The 11,526-nt window shown below is 39.0% G+C and overlaps 1 protein-coding gene across 1 annotated transcript; it reads right to left on the minus strand.

Moving 5' to 3' along the window:
• Positions 1–3,034: 3,034 nt before the first annotated feature.
• LOC104279951 (alpha/beta hydrolase domain-containing protein 17C-like) lies at positions 3,035–11,155 on the minus strand. Its single transcript, XM_009877423.1, has 3 exons — positions 10,962–11,155; positions 8,416–8,595; positions 3,035–4,552 (listed from the first exon to the last, which is right to left on the minus strand). Exons 1-3 carry the CDS (start codon positions 11,153–11,155, stop codon positions 4,333–4,335), a joined length of 594 nt encoding a protein of 197 aa, XP_009875725.1. The 3' UTR covers positions 3,035–4,332.
• Positions 11,156–11,526: the final 371 nt, after the last annotated feature.

Below are 11,526 nucleotides of genomic sequence, written 5' to 3' on the forward strand. Positions count from 1 at the left end.
CGGCACCCCCAGGCACGGCCACCGGCACCGGGGACAGAGTGGCCCAGGCCGGAGCCTGCAGACCTGCAGGAAGCCGGAGTTTAACTTCAGAAAGCAAAGTGCTGCCTGCTCACGTCCACCGCACCTCCCGGGGCGTGAGGAGATCCAGAACGGAGCCCGTTTACCTCCACAAGAACATGCTGAAGGCCACAGGGATCTTCTTGGGTTTTCTTCTGTCTTTTTTTGAAGACAGCAAGAATTTTACTTTAACACAAAATTAGTTTGGTTTCTGCAGGAACCGGGCTTCCAAACGACACGCTGCCAGAGAGCAAGCAGAGACAGCACTCTCCTGATCTAAACATCAGCTTGTGCTTTCCACCACTGTAGCAAAGTTACGAGACCCAAACATGTGCACAGTTAAAACAACTTCCGGCTTTGAAATTCAGACCCGTCTGACCTAAGAATTACTGACGGACTTTGAAAGCAATAAATGCTAAACAGGTCGTCTCTGTGCCTGACCTGATGGCCAGTAGCCGAGCGCCCATCATCAACGAGCCACCCTACCCTTAACCAGTGCTGGGAGTACGAAACAACGGCATTTGCAACACAAGAAATTTCAGAGCTAAAAAGGCTGGTGAATTTCACAAAGAAGGATATAGAGAAATAAGCTAAGTGGACTTAAACGAGCTTGTTAATTTACATTCATGAGAATAGACCTATGGAAGAAAACATTGTCCAAATGACAACAATCAAGGTTTATGGCTGACCGAACAACCAGTGCATTGCCTCTCTACTTCTCTGCTGAGCATAATTTACAAAAAGCAAATATGACGCAGAGTTTATAGAAGATGTGTACAACACTAAGGGTAAAAAACAGGTTTGGGCATTCAGAAACCTAAAAGGTCAGCTCTCGGAGCGGCCACAAGTTACGGGAATGACGTGGAAGAACAAGGAACAAAGATGCAGCAGAGGCAACACAAGTAATGGGCCTCCACGTGAATGCAAGTTATATTTCCAACAGTTACATAAATTTAAAAAGGATGCATCTCAAACTCCTTGGAGAATGCTACCTTTGTAGTTGTAACAAATATTTTCCTCTTTTTCAAAGCACAAATACGAGACTCTAAGACAACTACTGACAGTTGTGCCGTATCTTACCTTCCTGAAAAAAAGCTGTACATCAATCTATGGCTGTACCACATGAACAATGGTGGGAAGTCATGCAGGAGAAATGGATAGAGCATCCACATCAAGGCAAAAAAACCTTGTTAGTGATCACTTACACCCTCGGAAGATCCGTTGCATAATTTATGCTGGCACAGCCAGCCATTTTTACAGTGACACCTTGGTAGCTCTAAAATATGCATAACAAGTTCTTGTAAAGGCCCACATTATACATTTAAATGACAGAATGTTAGCAGTTTGCTGGAACAGACTATTTTTTAGCCCGAAGTTCCTCTTTCATAACCTCACATCATCTCCTCTCCCATCATTTAAGAATTCTATTCTAACCTTTTTTCTTTAAACAAATGAAGAACTGAAATCCGCCGTCTTCTAAGGAGTTTCATGAGTTGCCCGTGGTTTTATTCAACTAATAATTCTAATGTTGACTAGCAGTTGTGAAATAGCGATGCTTTGAAACAAGTTTACAACATGAAGCTCACTAGTACTATTTATTTTTGTGTAAAGGATATGTCAGGAAATTATGGGAATTTCAGAATTCATTTAAGAGCTATTGGATGGGAATAAAGATCACTGATGGGCCATAAACACTGTAATTACAACAGCAAAACCTTTGTGTTAGTTAAATGTAGAGGAACTTCACAAAAGCAAAATAGACAATGCAGAAGCCAGCAAGGCACTTCAGAGAACTAGGCAGGCAGGAATTTGGACAAAAAGCAGACAGTACAAGTGGAAATTCATGTTGAGTAAGAATACTGTGAGCTCGGGCCGCATGTGCAGAAGCCATAGACGGCAATGCTAAATTCAGATCTGGGGTTCTCATTAACAGGTGAATGTTGGCCCAAAGTAAAGCAAATGCAAAGACAAGTAACAAAATAACTGCAGAAGTTAGAAAAGTAGTAACAATAAAAAAAATAATAATCAATTATAGGGAAGAGGTTAAAAGTACCAGGTTGTTAAAAGGGTAGCTACAAGGAGTCATGAGGAAGAAAAAAAAAAAACAAACTAAAACCAACCAAAACATTCTACGCTAAAGTTTTCAGAGCAACACAAAGTTCAGTGTGAGTATCAAAAAGTCATTAGCTAATCAAGTAAAAATTTCCCAAGTCACTAGGCAGAGAGGTTGATACTTTCAAAACTTACTGTGACTACCTGTAACACAGACACCAGCCTCGTTTCCCCAAGCCTACAGTCTCAGGAAGAACATGTGTAGAGAAAGGAAGAAAATCCACTGTGGATTTATAAAGGTGCAAAATAAGTAAAGTGAGACATGTACCTGACTATTTATTTGACACACAGGAGGGAAGCATCAAGCTTGAGCTGAGCATTAGGCAAAACCTGCCAGTTTTGGCTGGAAGAGCCACCAGGCGATCAGCTAGGGGTCCTGCTGCTTGGGACATTTAAATCTCGTCACCAGAAAACAGACGCACAGATCCAGATCCTAAGGATCCAGACGACATGGAGCAGGATATGTCCTCATTTCCCCCCACTGTAAGTGAAAATGCCATTTTCTCTCCTTTTACAGCAACAGAGCCAAGTCAATAGTCAAAGACAATAGACACACTTACTGTGGCTAAAAATTAACTGCAGGCCTGTTATAAGGACTCATGACAACAACATTCAAACGCTTCTTCCAGGCAACAAATCAGGATTTTTCATTACTCAAAATCAGCTTAACACCATTTCACAGTAATCCCTTTTACCTTTGATTTACATACCAAGCTTCATGGAAACGTGGCTTTGTACTTTAGGGGAGTTTTCCTTGAAAGGAAATAATTAAATAATGAAATTCAAGTTACTCTATCAAGTAATCTGTACTTTACACTTCCCTCGTGCGTGGAAATTATGCGCCAAATAAGATTCAAAAATTCCACAAGCTCTAATCCATGCATCCTTTATTCCATTACAATCACTGTGTTGCGTTCTAGCAACAGGACACAAACTGCAATCAATCGCGATCAATTTATACAACAATCTGAGGCTTACAGTACATTTAAGGCCTTTAAATTTGGAAAAATTAGACCTATGCTAGTAGTGTAACAATTGTTAAGTGTCTTGCATTTCTGATGCATAATCTGTGCGATTCCAGTGTCAAAGAATCAAATTACTTCTAAACTAAAAAGATCAGCTCAATGAAAATTTAGTTACATAAATTCATCAAAACATAAATGTGTAAATTTTTTTTTGTTTGTACTGGAAACTTTATAAAACTTTAATAGCAAAATAATATAGGGATAAAAACATATTTTAACAAAATGTATTCAATCATATACAAACCAGAATTTTGCAGTTTATTGTAACTAGACTTAAATTAAAACTACCAATTAAGAATCTATGCACAATGTAAATTCAAATATGTACAGTACTTTTAAAAAGTCTACAGGAATGCTTTACAGAAAGAAATGTCTGTTATGGCTATCATTCAGACCATCTGAATATTAAAATGAGTTTTCTAGTAATAAATTTACACATTTATATTTAAACAAAAGCAATTTTGTCCCTAGTTCCTTTAAGAATATTCCAGTTATGTTTATACAAGTAATGAAGAGGTCGTTACAGAGTTTAGCCCCATATAGTAGTTTGTTTATTTTCAGGAAAAAGTATATTTAAATAATTTACTTGGGAAGATCAGTAAGTTAACAAAAGAACACTAGAAGGGAGGAGGGGGAACTTCATCACAATAACTTTCCAGTTACAATACCACAGCTAGAAACTTCACAGAGAAAGTACTCCCTTAGATTGAACCCATGACTGATTGTTCAGAACAAGCTGTAGATCATAACAGTTGTGTTCTCCACACTGAGAACATCGGGAATAAAAGTCTTAGTAGGACAGATTTATAAACGATCTGCAGTGAGGCAGAGAAAACTGATCTTCAATTAATACAGCACTAGGTAAAAAGTGTCCCCATAAGCAGCTAGTACTCCCACTTCCTTCAGGGCAACGAAGCTAAAAATTGTTGGAATTACAGTAGTTGACCATACTCGTGTGCATTAGTAGAATTATTTCCAGATATAAAAGACAAATTTCATCAGATGTTTGATTAGAACACCCTGAAGACAGGGTATTTCTTCATAGTATAAAGCTATGACAGCTATCCAGTTAAAGCATGTGCAAAACCAGGTAATTTCTTCCATTCACAGTAACTGAGGTAAAATCAGGTAGGCTTCTTCAGGAGTTGGGAAGTTCATGAGATATGAACTGTTTTAGTCTCTCTAAGTATTGTGCATAAAGCTCTATGTCATTATGCCCAGCCCCTTCCACCCAGAGGGGCTCTACCGCTCGTGGACATCGCTCGTACATGGCCAGGCCGTGGGAGAAATCGATTACCTCATCTTCAGTACCGTGGATTACCAACACAGGAGAGGTGACTTTAGAGATCTTGTCAATGCTGGAGATGGAAAAGAAAAAAGATAACTCAGTTTGGGGTCTGAACTTTCATACCATTAAAGAAAGCAAGCTGGACTATTGACACACGATCCAGTTACCAATGTGTATGCTTTTAAATGGCCACAAAACACTGGAATTTTGCCCAGGTGATACAGAACAAGGACATGTGAATGGAAGCCTGCACTGCCATAACCACCATCCCACCACATCTAATGACAAGAAGCTTGAATGGCCAGCACGCAAATCAAGTTTAGCACAACACACCCCTCCCCACCCCGGAAACCACTGAGTGTATCTATCCCAAAAAGCATGAGGCAAGTAAGATTCCATGGGACATGCTGCCAGCATGGACTCTTCACATTATCACCTTCCAGTTTAACAGATTAGGAACTAATTAACTACATTCCAGTCATAAGACTTCATTAAAAAAAACCCCAAACCAACAAATTCTCAGTCAGAGGTTTGAACCTGTCTTTAAATCCCCAAATTAAGCAGATTCAGCTCAAGAAAAAACAATCTGTACTGCTTGTTTAAGTTCAAATGACAAAAGTGTGGGAGAAAAGCGTTACACAAGGATATTTAACCTTAAACCAAAAGAAACTCACACAGGAGTTTACTTCATGCAACCAGCTTCTTTGCCAGCTCTGACTGCAAAGCAGCCTTAAACTTGTTCACTTTTGTCCCAGCTACGCTTAGCAGAACAACACAACCAGTGACCACCTCTCACAGGAAAATGGGTTCAGAGGAGAGGGAAGAGTGACAAAGGCACCCTCACACCTGAGAGTTCAGGCTAGAAAGCCCCAGTTATGGAGCATCCCGGTAGCACATGAACTTCACAAAGTGGTAGCCAGCAGCTTTTTCTCACAGTCTTCATGCAGGCACCAGCTTTTATTTCCTGAGAGCCACTTCATGTGGGTAGTCACCAATTTCAAACCAGTATATAGACGCCAAGTGCTGATGAACTCTCAGCTTCCTGCCAGCTCCACTTACATTAAAAAAAACAGAGGAATTGGCTCAGGACATGATGTGGAGTATGGGATGAAGTCGGAAAAACAAGTACAGTAATATTCAATATGACAGAAGGACAAGTTTATTTCTTTACGCTATCTGATAAAAAGGTGTTGGATTTTCCAGCTCACGAAGAACAAGAAAGCACGAGATTTTGGTAAGACTAGGGATTTTAAGAAGTGATCAAGACTTCTTAAAATGATTCAAAAATACACATGCCAACATACACTGACTTAAAAAACAGGTTTAAGGAAGCTTTATGAAAATACAAGGTTAACTAAAAATTAAGATGTAGGCTGAAGCACTAAACCTCACACATACAAATCTCAGCATTTAGTGTTCTAGAGATCTGTCATTGGTATTCCAGTAAACAGCTGAGTGTAAACACATTTCTGTCTGTCTCAATACTTCTCAGAAAAAGCAGGTTTCATGTCATTTAAAGAGGAAACGTGTTATTTAAAATTTAAATGCAGCCTACTTCACTTTTCCTGTCTGGAACTTCAGTTGTGTGCAACTACACTGAATACAGAAAAATATCCCAAGAATATGAGATACATCAGAATAACGCTGATATTTTTCCGTAATTTTCATCCCCAAATTAATATCATAGACAAATGTAAATACTTTATAATCAACATTCTATATAAACTGAAGTCTTAAGTCCATGAAGAGTCTGTCTTCGAGTTCCACAACGTGACAGACATGACAGTTACATATAGATATATTTATACATAATTTTAGTAGATAGTTACTCAGTTCTTATTTATTGTACAAATCCAGGAAACTCCTTTCACCTCAGTATTCAGATAATGAAGCTATTTTTTCACATTCACAGACCATTAAGCTAGATAATATTTGTATTTTGCAGAAAATTGGAAAGCGTCCCATTGCCAACTCAGCGACTCATAAAGTAGTATTTAAACTGCACATTAGACTTATTTAGTATTCTTAGCCATACCGCTCTGCAGCTAAAAAAAAAAATAAAAATCTAGAGAGTCCAAATTCTCATGGAGTCCCAACATAAAATGCACATAATAGCAATTCACTGTAGGTGCACACAGAACTATTTTGTTCCCCACTGTGAAGACAGACAGCTGAGCTGCACACATTCACAAAAATGCCCTGCTGTTTATTTTCTCTCCTTACAGTACAAGTGAAGTCTGACAGCAACGAACAGCTCAGTAGGGTAAGAACAAAACACTCAAGTGCTACAGTACATCTGTTGTCACTGTTTCTCCCCCTCCCCCCCACTTTTTCTTTTTTTAAACTGTTATTTGATTTGGCTGGTATCAGCTAATCACTGTTACTTTTGTAATCAAAAGCTATTTTTAAGGCTTTGGTTTTTTCCTCCTCTTGCAGAAGCATTTGTAAATATTGGATTTCAGGTTTGAAGATGACAAATGAGTTGGAGCATAAGCGTTTCAAATTATGACTGCGCCTTCAACAATTTAATTATTTATTTATTAAACAACCTATTTGGAAAAATTCTAAACTGGTCATAAATATTGTGAAAGCTACTATTACTCAGTCACTGTTACTTCTGGCTGTTTTGACATACAAATTCATATCTATAGCTTCCCCTTCCTTCGATTTTTAATCTGTTGCAACCAAAATAAAACAAAGATAATAATTGCCATGAATGTCCCTACTACTCATTATTGCAAGCATGATCCTTCCAGAAGACCTCACTGCGTCTCTGCCTTGCCTTCTCCCCTCCACAGACCACTTTTTATCTGTGCTTCCCCTCTCCCCGGGCTCTACACACTGCTATAGAGAGGCTGGCTTCCCGTCTCATATTCTCACAACAGTTAAACTGGGTCAATGAGGAATTCTAAAAGATTCCTAGAACAGCTGCGATTCCCAGGACCTCTATTATTCCCAAATATTTCAATACTTTAATTTAGGTCTGTTGCAGTACCTTTTCAAATGAAACACTAGGCTATAAAGGCAACTGTCTTACCTTGAAACCACTTGTATATAGCTTTCTGTATGTAAAATATTCTAGAGCTTCCTAAAACAAGCTCAAAATCTTTCAAGAGGGACAGTAACTTTATTTTAGTCCTAGACATTAGGATCTCACATGGTCTTCATCAGAGAGAAACAAACAGAAGTCTTGGTGCCTGTAATGATTTTACATGGACAACATACTGAAGATGCAGAATTGGTTTTACTTGCAGAATTGGTTTTACTTGCAAGGACCAATGGCAAAGAAAGACTAAATGCATTTCTTTCAAGATTATACACAAAATGCAGAACCAAGCTGAAAAAATGAGCCACACTAGTGTAACACTCTGACCTCTGACTCTCTCTTATTTTCTTCTCCCTTTAAAAACAGCCATTATCTATACCTTTTTCTCTGCTGATCTGGTAGAGCCATAGCAGTATTTTAACAAGCAGCTTGAAAACAGCACATGCATTTCATGATATCATATTACCTTCTAAATCAAAGTTGACTGAGATGTTAAGAGTGTACAATTACTAATTTGTTAGTCATTAGCCTGAAGGACTATTAAGTCCTTCAGGCTAATTAGTGCATTAGAAGTGGTTAAGCTACTACTCCAAACCCAACAGCACAAAAAATTCTCATATTAACAACCCATAACACAAAAACCAAGAGAAGAATTAGTAGTAAAAACTAAGACTTTATTTCTTCATTAAGCTATCATGTCAGTTTGAAACTGAGTTAGTTTCTTACATGGTAAATCTCTGCTTGGATTTAGAAGGTATGCATATCTGAAGTTTAAAACACAAGTGACAATTCAATAAAGTTCCCTGGAAAGTCACACAACTAGTCCCTTTTAAACACCTAAAGAGCACGCTGAGCATGTAACAACTCTTCGCAGCATTTACACGTACCTTGGAAAAGCATCGAAGCAATAGGTTTTCCTAGTATCAGGAAATGCTACCCGTAATCCAGACATCAAGGGAGAATGAAGGATTACCGCTGCACACTCGTACCGAGATGCCAGGTCTACTGTAGGGACGGTACCAATACTCTGGCCATACAGAATAATGTTCTCAGGACTAACACCATACCTGCAGAGAAAAGAAACATCCCTTTAAAAAACAAAACCAAGCCACAACACATTTCACATCACAAAGGCAAAAAATAAAGAGAAGGAGAGGAAGATAAACCCCAAAGCATCTCTCCTGCCACAGCTCTTGAAAATCTATTCCCAGGAGACACGAATTTACAAGTCTAAAACAGTCCAGTAAAGTAAATAATCCAAATATTACACAGGCTGAAGAGAGCTGTCTTCAAAGAAGGAGAGTCAGTTTTTTTGTTAATCTTCACCATCTTCGTGAACAGCTCTTATCTCTCACTCCACAGCACAGCAAATTAAAAATTAGACTTCACCCCTATCCAGAGTCACTCTCAGGAATTTCAATTCGATATTCTGGAGGCTAATAACCTTTCCACCATTAAACAAGGCCACCTTTCCTTCTACACACCTGGAAGAAGATGACCAAACTGCCTTGTTAGTGTAGCTAAAGACACCAAAGAGGATAAAAATTTGAGAGGCTAGTTCTGTTCATTTTTTCAACTTCCGATCAGCATAAATTATTCCTCATTTTTCTTTCCAGTCAAGCTTATTTTATATCTAGAAAGATATATCACTCCTTAATATTCAGGGTCCACAGGGAGCCCTGGATGGCTCCCCAATCATCCAGTCTACAAAACTCTCCTAGGTTGCATTCTGTTTCACAGCTGCAAAAAAATTGAGGATGGTACTAGTTCTGCTTTTACTTAAAGTACGCAAAATATAAAGAAATTTAGAAAGGACACCAGGGGAGGCAATAATGGCTACAAAGAAGTAAAGAGTACAATAGTACTGGGCCACCGCCATTTGTTAGAAAAGCTGCAAATCAAAGCTGTCACGCAGTTAATTAGAAAATATTTACCCAGAAGATTTCTATGTGTAATTCCACTTCTGCTGCAAGCCATATAAACAATAATCAAGTACAGCACACATTCTGATAGAAAATAATTTGTACAGAATACAACTTTTTGCCAGTCTACACCATCTACAGTCCTGCTGTCACTGCTACAACAATTAAAATCAAAGCCTGCAGTTCAGGCTACACTCATTGTACACTTTGAAGGTTTTAACTTCCTTGCCAAGCTGACAGTGAGGTGTATGGTAAGACTGGATGGTGCTTGACTTTCAAGCAGCTAAATGATTGGGCATGTACAAGAGAAAAAAATTACGATGGAAAAACGATCAATTAATCATTAAAATTGCAATAAAAACAGGATCTAGTACTAATCATCCAACTACAGGCTGTCAAGATTGCTTGGTTTTATGATAAAGTAAAACTAGACTAGATTGTAACCCCTGTTAATCTGGAATTTTCTGCTGAGCATAAGGGTGCTTTTGGCATCTACTGTAATATGAATAAGCAACTGTATAAAAATATCTCCCTAGAGTAAAATTTTATCGTCTTGGTAACCAAGCAGCAACTCACACTGGTGGTCTCTCACCACAGCCATGGCCTGACGTTTTTAAAGAGATGTTGTAAGGCTCTTATAGGAGAATTTTCTCTCCCTTCAAGTCAGGGCTAAGTCTAAAGCACAGCTGAGCCTAGCTGGTTTTGGTGCATGAGGCATGTACCTTTGAAGGCAGCACATGTGTCCAACCTGATGATTTACCCGCTGTTGCATCATATTAAACTCAGGCAGAAATGCATCAGCATCAGGGAATGCAAGAGAACAGGACTGGAACAAGATCCTCCACATGGCACTTAAGTAGGGACGGAATGATACTGATGCTGGTAGGTTTTGCAATACCATCCTGAACTCTGGTATCATGATAAATATAAAAGTCTCCTTTCCAAAAGGTTTACAATCTAAGCAGAGTATGGAAACATGTTTGAATGAGAATCACATGCTAAAGGGCAGCATGGAGCGGCAAGAGAATTCCTTCAACACCTACAATTGCCTTAGTAGGGTGGTTTTCTTCAACATTGATCTGCTTTGGATTCATGCCTTTTGATGTTGTTTCATTTCTGAAAACAGCTCATACTGTAAGTGCAGCACCTTGCTGCTGAAGCAATGAATACTCTAGAAAAAAAAAATAAAATCTCTATTTCTTAGCATGCCAGTTGAAGTCAGATGCAGTCTATAGCATCATTAAAAAACCCCACAGAGATCTCTACGTTTAAAGTAGCCCTTGACCACTAAATAAATGTGACAACTATTCAGAAAGGCAACATGACAATTTTAATGCCTCTCAGAAAATCATAAAAGGGTATTAAGGGCACTGAGTTAGTGCACTTAAAGGCTGTCATTAGGTCAAATGTCTTTTCTACTTTGTATTCCTACGGACCTACAATTAAAAGAATCTCTGGGACTGTTGGTTAGGGACAGCCCAACTTCCCAAGAGTTACTGTAACAGATTTACCTTTGCAAGCCCTTTACCATTAGGCCATCAATCAGAAGGTGAGACATCAAGCTTACAGCACGCATCAGCAGAAACATGCACATGTAAAATTTATTGCAAGGCCAAAGGACACATGACATCTCATAAACGAGGGCCATGAATAATTTACCCGCGTGAGGTCCTTGGAGCTGAAGGCCAGAACTGAGCTCTGACATTCTGCATCTTCAAGAACGCTGCCCAGTTGGTGACTCAGCCAGCAGCGTCCAATCGGGGTACAAAATGACCTGGGGATTTTCTAAGCAAAGGCTGCATCCCTTCCTCACTCTCTGCAAACTTTGCTGTGGTATTACATTCTTGTGCAAGGGGACTAGTGATACAGAAAGCGAAACAGAAGAGCAGACAGAGAAGAAGGCGGCAAAGACAGGGAAGCTTAGTGACATAGAAAAAAGATTGTGTAAGAAAAAGGCACAAAATTCTCAGAAAGAGGAATCCTGGTTGACATGTGAAAGGCAACTGACGTCATTTTCCTGGACTTGTGCAAGGCGTATGACACCATCCCACATGACATCCTTGTCCCTAAAATGGA

This window comes from Apaloderma vittatum, unplaced genomic scaffold (genome assembly GCF_000703405.1).
Source record: "Apaloderma vittatum isolate BGI_N311 unplaced genomic scaffold, ASM70340v1 Scaffold45849, whole genome shotgun sequence".
NCBI classification, from domain to species: domain Eukaryota; kingdom Metazoa; phylum Chordata; class Aves; order Trogoniformes; family Trogonidae; genus Apaloderma; species Apaloderma vittatum.

Excerpts from the sequence above, each read along its gene's own strand:
- LOC104279951 (XM_009877423.1), bottom strand. The coding sequence starts at position 11,155 with ATGTCAGAGCTCAGTTCTGGCCTTCAGCTCCAAGGACCTCACGCGGGT. Across the intron at positions 8,596-10,961 it reads ATGGTAAAGGGCTTGCAAAG|GTATGGTGTTAGTCCTGAGA; the intron begins GTAAATCTGTTA and ends TTTTCTCTGCAG. Across the intron at positions 4,553-8,415 it reads TGCTTCGATGCTTTTCCAAG|CATTGACAAGATCTCTAAAG; the intron begins GTACGTGTAAAT and ends TTCCATCTCCAG.